Raw genomic sequence first — 15,273 nt, 5'->3', positions numbered from 1 at the left:
AGTTTCTCACCTGTGTCCATTTACTGAAGTGATCTCTCTGGGGCCTGTTTAGGCCTGTCCTCCTGTACTCAGTAACAAGCCTTTTGTCCCAGGACTGGAACTGGGTGCTGACATGAAAACCCAGAGAGCTGCTTGCATGGTCTCCCCAGGGCTGAATAAACCCCAGGCCCATGTGATGCTGCAATCCTCTGATAAGGACTCAGCAATAAGGGAGAGCACAGCCTGGTATATTGAGGCATGTGGTGTGGAGTGATCTGACAGCACAGGTCTGTCTGAACTGGAAAACAGGATGAAAACAACTTGGACAGAGCCAAGTCACGCTGGGCTTGCACATGTGCTGCACAGGGTGGTACAGCCCACAGCCCTGAGGGAGATAAAACACTGCAGGAGATGCACACAGAGCTTAGTTTTAATAGGGTTTAAAAATTCTTATTTGTACTTACATGCCATTAAGATCCTGGATGCAGAGATGAAGCATTTTAAACCCTCATAGCAGCAGGAAGCAGAACAAAAGTGGTGTTAAAAAAAAAAGCCTCAATTGAACATGGTAAATAAAGCACATGGAAAATGGCTTTGTGCAGCTGCAGACACCTACTTTCATGTGTGGGGGAGCCTTGCTGCATTGGGTTTTAAGTTGGTTTTCACAGTCACTCAATACCTTCAGCCACAGCAGTAGGAGCAGCACTAACAGCTGTTTTCACAGCTTAACAGCCAAAGAGAGGTTGGGTTTTGTCTGGGGTTTTATTTTTTGTTTAAACTTTGAAAAGGAATGAAAAGAAGCAGGGGATTCTGCCCATTCTAAGGCTTCAAGGATGAGCCTAGCCCTGAGCCTGCTCCCACAACAGGTACAGCTTCCTCATGACACCAGCATCCATGCAAAAGTGACCTGCCTGGAGCTGGGAGCCCAGCTGTGCCAGGCCCTGGGCTGCAGGCAGTGGAGCAGCCTACCAGTGCTGATTGCAGCTGCTTGTAGTAGAGGGACAAAGGAGAGGACAGGCTGCTCCTGCAACCAGGCTGAGTTCAGCAAGTTGTTTAACCCTGTCCCAGCACTGAAAGGGGGCTGCTGAAAAACCACGTGTCCCTGTCTGGAGCCAAGACACAGAGTGGAGACAGAGAAGGCAGGGCACAGGACTGCAGCTTCCTGAGAACCACCTCGCTTGCCATGTGCATACAGCACTGCCCACCTGGCCCTGCCAGCGGGAGGGATGCGGGAGGTGGGCAGGTGATGGGGAAATGCAGCCTGTTCCTGGCACATCCTGCTCGAGTGCTGGCAGAGCCCTGTGCAGCACGCATGGAACAGCCCTGTGCTGGCACTGTGGGAGGAGGAGCAGAACCACACTGTTCTCCAGCAGCCACAGTGTGCTGTCACAGGCCTGGCCAGCTGCAAGGCAGCTGCTGGAGAAGAGATTTCTGCAGTGAGTGGACTGGGGTAATGACCAAATAGACATTTTGCTTCTGTCTTGGGCCTGCTCAGCCTTTCTCTAAATACCCTTTTTATTGCTGTCTGATGAAGCAATAGCAAGAACTTAGAGGGGACACAGCTGATGGGGTTCCTCTTGCTCAGAGCACTACCTGCCTCTGCAGCCCCTGCAGTGGGCAAGGAGCCCAGCAGCTGGAACCTGAACTGCAGTGCAGGGATGCTCTGCAGGTCCCCAGGCTAACCAGACTGGGATAACCCAGCTCCTCTGACACAGGGGGGTCCTTGGCCTCCTGTTCAACACCCTTCTGTTCCCACCCTCCAGTAAAGAAAAGGCCTCCTGTAACAGATTGGATTGTATTTCCTCTTCCTGGCAGCACTTTCAGGACATGGAAGGCAACTGGCCTGGCTGGCTGGTTACTTTGTCTGTCCCCTCTCCTGAAGTGCAGCAGTTCCTCCCTCTGCCCCAGGGATCAGACAACACAGGAAAGCCATACCTTACAACAAAGCTGGGTGAGAGCTGGTCAGATCAGGTTCCTAAGGAGTAGACAGGGGTATGGAAAAGACCTGCAAAACATCTGGGACACTGACCTTTGAGAAAGTTTTTCCTGGAAGCAGATGCACGTGCAGGGCAAGAGAGAGGGCAGCACACACCTCTGTACTGAGGCACGGAGGGGGCCCTTGGCCTCACAGTGTAAGTGCAGCATCAGTACCACAGCAAGCTGCAGTGGGTCAGCAGGCCAAGCAGGGCTCCATGCCAAGAGGAAGTATTGCTGCTACTTCTTCACTTCTAAAAAGCCATCAAATTCAGACTATGTACAACATATATAGAAATAACTTTTAATTAAAAAAAACAACCTTGCATCAAAGATTATTGTATCAGACATTGAGGCAAGATTCAAGTTTAAGACAAACCAGTGTTAAAAAAGTGTTTAAAAAAATAATCAGAATGTGCAATAAACTACAATGTAGCAATAGGATGTAGTGTTGAAACTTTACTGAACTGTTTTCATACACCCAGTGTGTATTTCCTGTCATTTTGACAAAAAAAAAAAAAATTGACACTAAAACTGGGTCTTCTGTCCAGTGCCATTCCAGATATTACACATGGAAGAAAACTGCACAAAAAACAGAGACTCCTATTAAATTGCCTTCAACTGTCCTACACAGAAAAACTGCCTGTTGGTGGATTACACCTACATTCAATGTTTAAATCTTTGTTAATACCTCTTGGGATTGCAGATACATTCCAAGCTATGCTATTCAGATGCAAGTTTTAAACAACTTGCCTTTGTTTTCTCACTGTGCATGTATTGGGAAATGAAAAATCTACCCAGAATCACAATGGAAAGCTTTGGGGCTTTTTTTTATTGCTCTTCAAGACATCAATCATCTTTTCCTTTCCAGCTAGTCACCAAATGTTGGCATACTTATGAGACTCTTACAAGGCACTGTACAGAAATTGGAACAAGACTTTAACATATTAAAGCAAAGTATTATGAGCCTCATTAGCTACTGAAGGACTAAGGAAATAAGATGATTCAAACCACAGCATTCCATGGGCTGTGTCACTGATTTGGCTCAACCCCTCTCTCCTGTCTCTCCCTCCCCACAGGCCAGAAGCAGAAACCCTGCTTCCCCCTGTGTCAGACACACTGACTGTGCCAATGCAGTGGCTGCTTCTACCTTATTGCTTGAGGACTTCACCATGAAACATGCCCTGGCACTACTGAAAGCCCTGACTTCAGCTAGATGCAAGGCTTCCAGATCCCCTGCTTTGAACTGCTGGTTCTCACCTACCCTCACCTTACACCTGCAGTTAGAGAGACAGGTTTTTGCCCTATGGCTCTGCCACACAGGAGAATAATCTGAGGCTAATGCTTATCCCCTCTATTTTCAAGTAGTTTTTCTGTGTTCAGTTGAAGTTGTTGGATAAGGTAGGCAGCATCTCCTGCTGCACCAGAGTCCATTAGAACCAGATATGCATTTGAAAACAAACAGAAAAGGATGATTATTGACAAATGTGGCAATATGACAACAGAAAGTGAATGGTGCCAGCAATTTATGTGCGCCCACTCCCGACACTGGGAATATTAGACTTCCAGCTTGAAATAATTACTTTCTCTTGGGGTTCAGGAAGAAGAAAGTGTTGTCTTTGGGATTTATCCTGCCTGTTACAAAGCAAGAAAGAAAATATATTATACGCAGCTAACATAAAGATTTTGAATTGTGTGAATATGCTGTGTGAACGAGAGATTTTACCTTACACTTCTCTCCACCTTAATTGGCTTTCTTAATGAACCACATTATTCCCTGTCACCTTTGTTTCCTTGTACTGTTGCTTCCCAGGCAAATGCTTTTGCAGTCTTCTGACTCTTGGGTAGATTGTTTTCTTGGTGCATAGCCATTGTCTGGCAAAGCAGTGGGTGTGCCTGGAGTGCAGGAAGAGTTGCTGGGGAAAGTTGCACTTGACATTTCAGTCTGATTCGTTACTTGATCTTGGCACAGTAAAGCTTCTACCTCTTCATCGTTTAGTGGAAAAACTCGAAGTTCCCACAGTCCAGACTGAAAGGAAGAGAAGAGTAGGAGTGAGGGTGAAAAAGGAGTATAGAGGATAAAAAGGGATTTCAGTTGAGCCTGAACTGATTAACTGTGTGCAGAATCATGTGCTATCAAGTAACAAACGAGTGTCTTTCTTTACAGTGTTTGCAGGGCTCTTCAGATAAAGAATACAACACTGCCAGGCACCAAGATGTAAGCTGGCTGCGTAAGGGTTTGAAGTAATAATAGACCTACCCTTGAACAGGCAAGGGAACTCTTTTCCACAGTGCCAGACCATCAGGATGCCTGACCCCCTAATGACCAAGCCTGTCTTGAATCTTGGCCAACACCCCTGAAAAAAACCCCAGCCTGAACCCAGTCCTTCCATATTTGCCTCAAAAACATGTGCCATGTGTACTGAGCAATGAAACTTGTTGAAAGATCTGGGGTTAATTTACAAAGCACAGCAATGTAGTTCCAAACAGGAGTACTATGTTCAGTGCACATCAACTAGGCTGACAGCTGAGATTCTGATCAGTGAGACAGGAGAGTATCTTCAGGTTTCTTTGTTGTCACTGCAGAACTGACCAGAGCTGGAAGCTATTGGAAGCTCACCCACCTTCTCTTCCTGGCTCTCCCTGCAGAGTGGTGCCATCCCTGAACAAACAGAGCTGTGGGCTTCCAAAGCTGGGTCAGGAGCAGGGTCAGCAGTGCAAAGGTCTTTCTGCACCACGTCCTGGCTGTGTCGTCCATCAGCATTTTTGCTGTAAGATCTAGTGCAGAATTAGAAATGAGTTTTAAGAGCTACTCCCTGACCTTTCACATTGCCATGAGCAGTTCACATTTTCTTTTCAAAGTGTTCAGTTTCTCTATACATGGTACCTCCATTCTGCTTGCTTAAACCAAAAGAGCAGAGGAAAACTGGTGTGGTTCTGGACCTTGTTGGCTGGAGCCAAAGCAAAGCACTACGTGGAGGAACTAAATGGGTAAAATGGGTGGACAGGCACACTCCGGCTGAAGACAGCTATTAGTGTATCTTGCTCCACATGCTCACCAGAACTGTGATTTTGGACAGCAGAAATCAGTGAGCACAGGCTGTTCCCCTCAGGAGAGTGGCCTCACCCACAGGAGCCCGTGGGGTCCAAGCTGCACTGTCAGCACTGTGCCAAGTGCAACTCAAGAGACAAGTCCTTGGGCTCCCCCTTACCACTTCTGCTCTGGACTCAAGTGCAAAGCAATCAAAAATGTAGTAAGATTAAAAATTTTGATGTCACTTTTAATAGAAATTTAAACCAGATAAAAATAGTGGCATGCATCTAATATGCCAGGTGGAATCCTGACCTTGCTCATGTCAATGAGCAGTTTACTTCTGAATTCAAGCAGCACTAAGATTTTACCAAGGAGTTCAGTCTCAAAATTAAGGTACATACAAAACATTTTGTTTTTCAGTACACTTTCTAAAGTCGGGAGGTTTTATGTTCAAAATTGCTTAAAATAAAATTCCTCAATACGGCTTAGCTCTATTTTTATCCTGCATTAAAAAAACCCTATTTATTCCAAGTGCCATGGTTCACTTTCAGACAAGAGTAGACACAAGTATATGATAAATACCATAAAAAGTTATTCCAACATTTATAGGCTGCTTTTTGCCCTGGCAGATTGTGAACTCATTTATGAGAATCATTCTCTCAGGGCCAAACTGCAGATGCAGCTTTACAACGTTTGCTCTGATATATACTACTTTTTGCAAGACTTTTAGTGGTTATATTTAAATCTGATGAGTTCTGCACCAGATGGCAAGCCTGTGAGAATGAACCATTCACACAATGACTTTCTAAGTGTAGGCCCCTGGCACAGCCCAGGACCCTTCAGTAACACATCTCTGAACACCATGGAGTTTCATCTGAGTCAGGTGAGTGAAGAAGGACTTATGATGCACTGGGTGGCTAAAGTCATAGTAACTGGGAGTGGCACAGTCTAGCAGAGCTCTGTGTTCAGAGAGGGAGGAAGATATTTGTTTAGTAATGCCAGGTCACTAACATATCCAATTTCTGTAAGTATGCGTGCCTCAGCACTGCTTTCTCCTACCACCCACAAAGTTCAACGTACCTGGTACTGTCCCTGATGAGTTAATTAATGAATGCCCTCATTTTCAAACTCCTGTGACAGCATTTCTGCCACTCTGTACCACAACCCACGCCAGGTTCAATAGGAAGGCTCTCATCAAAGCCAATACACCTGCCTGCTGTTCCTCCTGGGCCAGCGGCTCTGCTCCCACAGCGACCACCTCGCGCGCTCTCGCTCCTCGTACTTGCTGTGGCGCCAGGAAAAGGCTTTGTCTGACAGGTCTTCTACCTGTAAGGAGACACAGGAGAGCTGTCAGTGTCAGCATCCCTGAAAACAACACCAGCCAGTATTATCCACAATTCTGCAAAGGTCTATTCAACAAACAAGGAGAGGCAACACAATGCATGCTTTCACTACAAAGGCACATTTACATGTGTTCACTTTATGAGAGCTCTGGTGCATGGGATGCTGTCATTTTAGCTTTATTTCTTTACAGGTCTGTGGTTGTTCTGAATGGATATAGAAGTTATACCCCCTCCATGCAACTAACACATTTTTCTCTGTGGTGAGAGGCAGAAAATTTAGAGGATGAGTATTCATTTGCAAATCAAGGCAATACTAAAAGTACAAAATAAAGACATGCAAAAAAACCAACAGTTTCCAGAGACTGCTTTAGAAGGAGGTTGGGAGGCAGCAGGATTTGGCAAGTGCTCTTTAAGCACTAAGAAATAGGTTTGAGATCACCAAGGACTTTGATAACTCCAAGGAGGAGAACTCGGTGATCCTGAGGTGCCACATTCCTGCTGTGAAACCAAGCAGAAAATGGCTTCTGCTTTGAGGATACTATTTCTTACCCCATGGTTTGCATGATCCCAAGTGAGCTTAAACCAGCCCTAATGCAAGTACTTTACCTGCTCTAGCAAAACAAGAGGCAGATTTTTAGGTAAAAGATTGCACCCCATCTTTCACTGTGAAAGTACCATCCGTGTTTCTCTGATGGCAACACACCAGGAAGTTTGTTCCTTAGCCAGGGCTGCATGAGGAGCACTTTGCTGCTCCTCCCCCTCACTCCCCTGATGGCAGGGGGAGTTCTTGGCTGGATCCCTCCAGTACAGCTCACTGTTGTTTCAAAGTGCTCCAAACCATTCAAAGTTCACCTAAAAAGCTGAGGTTGGCAGGAGCACTTGAGTGCTGCAGCCATGGATTTTATGCCAGCTAGTCCCAACTCAAAAGCTGAGAAATTCTTGGAAAGAACAATTCCTGGTCATAGGAGCTTTGAAGCTGCACTGCCAGATCAGTCCTAGGCAAGAATTATACTAATAATTGGGGGTGGGGGGTAATGGAAAATAAACTGCCCTTTTTTTTTTTTTTCTAAAGCAAAATCCTCAGTGGCGTTGTACAAGTAACAGCATTTATCTTCCAACTGAGCCTATAAAATAGAGAACCAAATGCACAGTGCTCCCTGCAGTGCCAAGTAGTGCCATAGAGACCCTGGCAGTGCTCCACTTCTGTGGAAGCCATCCCCATATCAAGTCTCTCAGCACTGAGGTGGTTCACAGCCATTAGGGGTACAATGACAAAGTATCACAACCAATCGATGTGATCCCAAAAGCTTCATTTTGATTGGAATCAGACACAGGACCCATGTGCAGAACTGTGGCTGCCCAGGTCCTCCTGAGCCCAGCACTGGACAGGAACCTTCAGACAAACAGGCTGCTTAGTTTGCTCATCTCATCACTCCTTGCTGAAGGCTCCTTCATTGCTTTTATTTATTTATGTTAAACACAAACCACTTTGTTAGCTGCTGGTTTCCTTTCATGCAAGTGCACTTAATGGGCTTCCTCCTCTGAAATTCACCAGCTCTGTCACTTGGAGAGCATCCAAACAGGGCTACATCTCAGTTCACATTCTGTCTTTCCAAGGTCAATGATGTATAGCATGAAAGTGAGAATTTTAGAACTACAAAAGTGTTATTCCCTTGGGGGAAATTCAGGGCTTTTCTGTGCTCAGATTTCCTTTGAAGTGGAAACAAAAGATAATTTAGAAAGAAAAACTTTGGAATTTGAAAATACTTTTCTTAGCACTTTGCCAAAACTTTTCATGCTGGGAAGAGATTTCATTTTTAACAAGTTTCCATTCAAAATCAAAGTCTGTGTTCCTCTCCAAGTGAAGAGTTTTGGAAAATACAGAAATAAGCCTTGTTTGTTTTCCATAGCTGGTGATAGCATATTTAATCACTTGTTTATTTAAAAAGAGTTCTACCCTATTCTTTTGAACAGTACATTTTCTTATTTAAATATTATTATCTGTTCTATGGATAAAAATTTCATGACATCAGAATAAAAGGTGTCTACTCGGTTCACTACAGCCTCTGTCACTCCCCAGCATTTCCTCCAACAGCTTTAGATTAATTTAAAGGTCTGTAACAGGAGAGATTTGGTGGTTTTTCCTCACCAAGATTAGTTTGAAAAAGGACAAAAAAAGTGTCATTCCTCAGTGGATGGATCTGGCAGGGTGTTGAGAGAAAAGGCTGTGGGGAAGGCCTGTTTGCGAGGCATGTCTAATGATTTCACTCACAGAAAACTAAGCTTTGGATTCCCCCATGACACTGCAACACACTGTGCATGAATGTTGAATAGCACCAGGAATATTTCTGAAAGGTTCTCAAAACAACAAAATCTGTGTTTCACTCTTTGGCTCCACAGGAAACTCTGAGTCACAGGCCATGAAAACACTTATGCAAAACTAATTGCACAAGGAATTACCCTAAAGAATTTGTCATTACTAAAACAACTACAAAATAAACTTGAACATTACAACTGAGCCTTTCCAGAAGCTTTAACCTGGACAAAACAAATTAAAACCAAAACAAAACAGGAAAACCTGTGCCACACCCTCCCATTCCTTAAAGCAATAACACTGCAAATTCATGCATGCAAACCAGGAAACTCAAATGTTCTATTTCCAGAAAGTACTTTTAGAGCAAGTAATAGAGCAGACATAGACAGTAGATTAACTTTTGCATTGCCAGTTGTGTTCTTATAAGGCAAAATTTCCAGAAACAAAAAAGCACCCATAAAAGGTAAGCTTTTTGTACTCAAAGGCACAATGAATAGGCCTGACTCCCAGAAAGTGCTAAATTCCCATCCTTGGAAGTGTGGCTCACATGGAGCATGATAAACTGGGGACCCCACATTTATTTGTAACTTAGTAAATGTGGGATGCAGGTCTGTTGAATGGATATGGGTTGTTGCATAAATGAAGAAGACAAAGAAGACAAAGATTAAGACAACAAAGACAGTGAAGATGAAGAAGAAAAAAGTTATCCAGTGGTAAAAATCCCTGATTACTTCTTGACACAAGGACAACTCTGAAGTTTCAAATTTAGCTATGGAGAGGATAGAGAAGTAAAGAAACTATTATGTAGTACCACAAAAAACTTTAAATCATTTCCAACACCACCACAGGCTATTATGCAGTGAAATAGAGAAAAAGAGCATTTTATATAAAAGCAGAAAGTATATTTTGCCTTCCCTTGTGTTATGTGAATGACCTACTGAAGCTTGCTTTGACTTTAGCACATGGAGGAATTTCAAGAGTGTCAGAGCATGAGTGCAGGTAATGGTGCTGTTTCCTAATGTCTTTTTACAAGCAAATATAACTCAGCTCAAAGCTAGAGGCAGTTGAAGAATTATGATCTATCACCTTTTCTCAGTACTCTGAAAAACATCCAAACTAATTAACAAGATCCCAAAAGAAAGGGGGGAATTGGCAAAGGATGATTTGCACAAACAAGATCATTAGCATTTTTCTCTGTCTGGCATCTCTCCCCCTCATTCCACTCAGTGGCTGACAGATGATACAGAAGCAGTGGGCCACAGCAGGAGGCAAAGCTGCTGCAGTGTTAACTCAAGCTATTTCCTGGCCAGAGGATGAATCATACAGGATTGAGAGTCATGCCAAACACAAATGTACTGGGTGGGCTACTAATTCAGACATTAGCCCATGAGCTTCGGAGAGAAACCTTGAAGTCCCTGCAGCAAAATACACTAAAAGCACAAGACAAGTCATCTTTATGGGATCTGAAATCTAAACAAGAAATCCACTGATTCCATGCAAAGCCCTTGAAGCCCTGAATGCAAATCACTGTTGCAAATCACTGTTGCAATTCTTCACTCCCCCCAGACACCAGGATGAAGACAGCAATGAACAGTAAGATGCTCAAGGGACAGAGTGCCCTTGCTGCCTTTATTAGTTATTCTCCAAATGGTTTAATTAAATATCCTTGCAGGAGTGTTCTCCTGTGTGTGGAATTTGACCTTCTTGGTACAAAGGAAGGACAGGCATGCTTCCTGCTAGCTGGGAGGGTACTAACCCAGAAGTCAGTGGGTCATAAATTTGACCTTCACAGAACTTCTCAATTGCTCATTGGAAAAGGCAGGAACAGAGTAAGCTTTTCTCTTCCTTCTAGCCCAAGAGTATGCTGCCAGAAAAGTGCAACTACACCAGGTAAGGAGTTGAGACCACATGTTCTCCTAAAGGAAAGGTTATGGAGCAGGTAGCTACAGATCTATAAACCTCTGAGGAAGTTGTGCTTTTGTGGAGGAGACTGTATTTTCTACCTCAGGAGAGTGACATAATGATTTGTTTACTGAGTTTAATGTAACCTTCTGCACTGCTACCTAAATGCCATCTTTTTCTACTGCTATAGCAACTAAACCTCTGCTGTAGAGATTCTCTCAAATAGCAGCTCAAGAACAGGTATTATGGATAAAGGCAGGAATACAAGTCCTACAGTTACAGTTGGTGACAGTGGCAGAGACTGGAGGGAGATTAAAGATGTCCAAAGGACAGCAAAATTGACAGATTTTGGGAAAAGAAGCCACAGAAAGATTGGAAGGACAGAAAATCAGCCTAGAGACCAGACTTGCTGGCACATTCACCCCGAGGTTAGGAAATGCCTCAAACCCCTGATTAGGGGAGAAAGGGACCCCCAGCTGCAAAGTCCATGGACATTCCCTGAAGAAAAAGGTAGATTCTTATGTCTGGAGGAAGCAAAAACCAGCCCATGATTTGCAAACTTAGCTCAACAGGCAGGCAGGAAATGCTGAAGGTTATGTTGCTCCTGACAATGCAGAAAAGTTTGCTTCCAGCAGGAGGATTACAGGAAAAAAATACTGAAAAGAAAACTGAAGAAACTTACTGGACCCAAAGGCAAGATTCCTGATTACCAAAGAGCAACATGCCATGGGAAGTGGCCATGGAAGGAGAGGGTGAGAGGGAGGGACAGCACTGGTGGCCCCAGGAGACAGTCACACTGGGACAGGCAGCATTACAGGGCTCAGGAGCAGGGTGGCACAGCCTGAGCCTAGGGACCCTGCAGGAGCACTGACTGTGCAGCAGCAAGGGGCACCAGAGCCAGACAAACAATGAACAAGGAATATTAATGGTATACCTCCATTTCTATCTCCCACTGTAGGGACAAGACACATTTTCACAATTTGATACTTAATACTTTATTTTTGAAACTTGAAACTTACTGGGATTTGTATGAAGTTGGTGTTTTTGGAAAGAATATACCAATTACCCCAATTATATATTGTATCTACTTTAAATAAACCTAGTGGTTTAATTAAAATAAAACCTACCTCTTCTTCATCTGTTTGAGATTTTTCCAAAGGTTGAAGTTCAACAACTCTCCAGCTAGAAATAAGACAAGAAAAATCAAATTAAGTTTAAGGTGCTGATAACAGACGGCTGAAATTTAAATTTTCCTTTCCCAACAAGGTATCTAACCTTTCCTTTTTCTAACACAGTCTTTAAGATATCCAATACACTTTTAATAATATTTTTCAACTTAAAAGACAATAAAAAAGCAAATACATATTATGGATTTAAAGTACAGAACAAGTACATTTAGCACTTCAGGCAATGTGCTACTAAGAATGTGCTTACTGAATTAAGCAGAGAAGATCAATTACCCTGGTTTTGAAATCGAAAGATGTTCTCTTTCTAAAACAAAGGAGAAAAAGGTCTCTAGAATCATGGATTGTAGGCCTACACTGTATGGAAAAAATAAGCTTATTCTACTGCATCAGAATGGCTAAATTAAAAAAAACCAACTAAATCCATTTCTGTTAATTCACAGAAAATAGTTTACTACTTTCTTATGAACACACAAAAAAAGACAGCAATCTCCAAAAAACTGTTCAAGAGCTTGTCAGCCTTAAGGTATACTTTAAGGTATATTAAAGCCATATCTACAATTAAGATGATATAAATCCACTTCTATTTTTAGCCAGTCTGTGCATCTGCCACATCCCTTTGCATATCAGACTATTTCTCCTGTGCTATCAGCTGTCCCGTCTTCCCACAACTTTGGTCACATGAACTGAAATGCACAGAAAACAACCCAAGTGCATGAAAAGATCATCTTTATATAACATTTTGTAACTCCATGTAAATTATATTCTTAGTTAATGTTCTCATGTTCATTTTCATGTCTTTGCAATTCAAGAGGCTGTGAACAAACCTTGGAGTAAGGATTTCTTTGTACTGTAGTTTCTCCAGCTTTGAGGGTGCCACCAGTGACATGGGAATAACAATGTTGTCTATATCATAGGAGCTCTCACTTCTCAGCCTCCTCCTGGAGTTATGCTGAATAATAAAATCAACACAAGAGGATCACCTCGAGTCATAGGAAATACATTTTAGCAGAGAAACATTAGAACTTTACAAGGAGAAAGCCTGAACTTTAATGGAAACAGACTATTCTAAAGTGCTCATTCATGTGTTCTTGGATGATGATTGACTCCAGGGAATAAAGGAGTGTGTGTTGTGTAAACTGTGTGGGATGCACACTTAAACTCAATTCTGCATTAAAACATGACAACTCACAGAGCACCAATATATCACTAGGCTTAGCAAAACCATGGGACCTGAATCTGAATATTGTTGTGAATTTTCCATTAATTTCAGTAAAATAGTATGTTTCTGTACACTGAGCTGGAGTTCTGCTGCTCCTCAGTAAATTATATACCAGGGACTTTGCCTGTATTTCTGCACAAAGGCTTGTAAATAGGGAAACTGAGAGTTAACAAATTTCATGACTCTATTTGCACCATGAGGCCATTTTATATAGCTGTACCAAGAAAAAATGGTCATAAGTGCCCTAGTGTAAAACTGGGAACATAAATCATGGAGTGTTTAATGAAATTTGGGAAAAAAAAGGCACAATGCCAATAAATCAAATTTACACTCCAGTTATATGATCTACAAAATTCTTTTATAAACAAGTACACATACTTGATCTGGAATAAATTAGTAAATGTAATCCACTTAATTCACTGTAAAAATGCTCTGCGCTGTCACATGACACTAAATCAGATGTATAAGGCATGTGGCTTTGGACTATTAATTTGCACAACTCTCTGCTGATATTTCAGTTGAGACATTTTTGGTTTACCTGTGATGAAGTGCTGTGAGTGGGCCGAGACATGGCACTGACACTGCTTGTGGGAGTAAAACTGCTGTGGGACTCAGGCTCTGCATGTTGGAAGGAGAATGTCTCAAAATGAGCGCTACTTTCGCCTGTCATAAAAAACAGCAATAAATAAGACATACTGCCTGTTGGCTATTAGACTGCAGAAATTTTTCCACACAGTAATAGTAAAGTCATTTCTAGAAGGCCACAGTGAGCCACTTACAATTTACTGGATACTAAAAAAAGCCATCTAAATAAACATTTGCTATTCATCCTACTGTTGTTCCACGAAACTCATCCCTCTTTTTCTAGGAAGGATTTCTTCTCATGGAAACAGCTTCATATGGGCAAATCCTGACTTTTTTTTTCAGGAGCTGTCATAGACTACACACACAGCAAATACAATCTGATTTAGATTCCCCCTGTTCCCCAGCAGCAGTTGGGATGCATCTCACAAGTTCTCCCTGGCTGTTTCTTCCTTAATAAATGATAAAACTGCCAGCAAGGGCAACAGACAAAATCAATTCATATCTCCAAACCAATAGCAGTGTCTTCTGATTTGCTGCTGCAGACAAATTGTAATTCCTATTTACTCCCATTCAGTCCCAGTATAAGCAGCATTTAGAGGGATTCATAATTTAACCACTTGTTCTGCTTTCCTTCTACCTAATTTCCAGTAAGAAAGGATAACTCAGACTTAACATAACAATGAACAAAAAGAATTAGTATATTTCAACATGGAAAAAGAGGTAAGACTGATCCTAAAGACTGTATTACATAGGCTGGGTCAAGGTAATGAACCACCATCTCCCAGGCAGCTCTGCAACTCCCTGGCACACAGCTTTTATTTCTGGCCTTGTTCATTAGGCTGACCTTCCTCATGGATAATTTCTCCTAGACAGAGCCCAAATTAGGAATAAATATGTAGTACTACACCCATAGCACTAATAAGCTAGAACTTGTGCTCCTACTCATGAATGCACCACAGAACAGTTTCCTGGCTCTGGGATGATCCTCATGATATAAGACTGCTTTTTTGGTTCCATTTATAAAAAAAACTAAATACTACTGTCAGAAGACTAATGGTAACTTGAAAAGGTTTACAGCAACATGTTTTCTCTCTTATTAGTGCTCCCAAGTAACTCCAGCTGTTGATCTCAGTGCCCATGACTACACTTTGGGAAACTAAGAAACACTGTGTCAGCATCCACCTCTTGAGGACCAGGCAAGTGGAGCAGGTGGCATGGGAAACGGGATCAGTGGTGGTGAAAGGGGAGAGGGCACAGCACCCCCTTGGACACAGGCAGAGAGGGCAAGAGAAGGCTGTACAGCAAAGCCAGGGCTGTACTGCACCAGGGGAAGGATTCAAAGGACAGTCCTCACCTAAATCCAAAGCAGTTTTCAGTGTGCCCCCACACAGCTTTTATTCTCTCCTAAGACTTCCTAATTGATTGGGTGGTCTTGCTTTGGGGTTGTGGATTGTGGGTTTTGGGGTTTGTTTTAATCCTAGATCATAATTTTTTATTAATTCGTCTCTGCAGTAGGTCCTGTATCTCCATCTCTAATGAAAGATTATAGTTTTGCCTGGATATGCACCACCAGTTAATTTTTCCACGATGTTAACTGATCATTTATACCTTTTCATTCTTTCCTAAGGGAAATTTTAAACAAATATGCTCTTGCTCAGTGACTTACTTTCTTCAAATGTCTTGTGAAGAATTTTGCCAAAGGTTTTCCAAAAGTTACATAAATGAATCTGTAACAG

At 42.6% G+C, this 15,273-nt stretch overlaps 1 protein-coding gene across 8 annotated transcripts in view; it reads right to left on the bottom strand.

Annotated features, from left to right (window-relative positions):
• Positions 1-6: 6 nt before the first annotated feature.
• Positions 7-15,273, bottom strand: part of KANSL1L (KAT8 regulatory NSL complex subunit 1 like) — a 63,772-nt gene continuing 48,505 nt past the window's right edge. For 6 of the 8 annotated variants that reach the window (XM_041411670.1, XM_041411666.1, XM_041411671.1 and 3 more), the window contains 6 exons: positions 13,491-13,615; positions 12,558-12,682; positions 11,674-11,728; positions 6,201-6,313; positions 4,578-4,731; positions 7-3,982 (listed from right to left, as the gene is read on the bottom strand). In XM_041411670.1, the coding sequence (XP_041267604.1) occupies positions 3,734-3,982; positions 4,578-4,731; positions 6,201-6,313; positions 11,674-11,728; positions 12,558-12,682; positions 13,491-13,615 (821 nt within the window). In that variant the 3' untranslated portion in view covers positions 7-3,733. Of the gene's footprint in view, positions 3,983-4,577; positions 4,732-6,196; positions 6,314-11,673; positions 11,729-12,557; positions 12,683-13,490; positions 13,616-15,273 lie in introns of those variants that run through there. The other 2 variants (XR_005953209.1, XM_041411673.1) reach the window with 2 other exon arrangements.

This window comes from Onychostruthus taczanowskii, unplaced genomic scaffold (genome assembly GCF_017590055.1).
Source record: "Onychostruthus taczanowskii isolate IOZ18803 unplaced genomic scaffold, ASM1759005v1 scaffold37, whole genome shotgun sequence".
NCBI lineage: Eukaryota > Metazoa > Chordata > Aves > Passeriformes > Passeridae > Onychostruthus > Onychostruthus taczanowskii.
The sequence above is the reverse complement of the archived record's forward strand: the minus strand, read 5'-3'. Positions and strand labels throughout refer to the sequence as shown.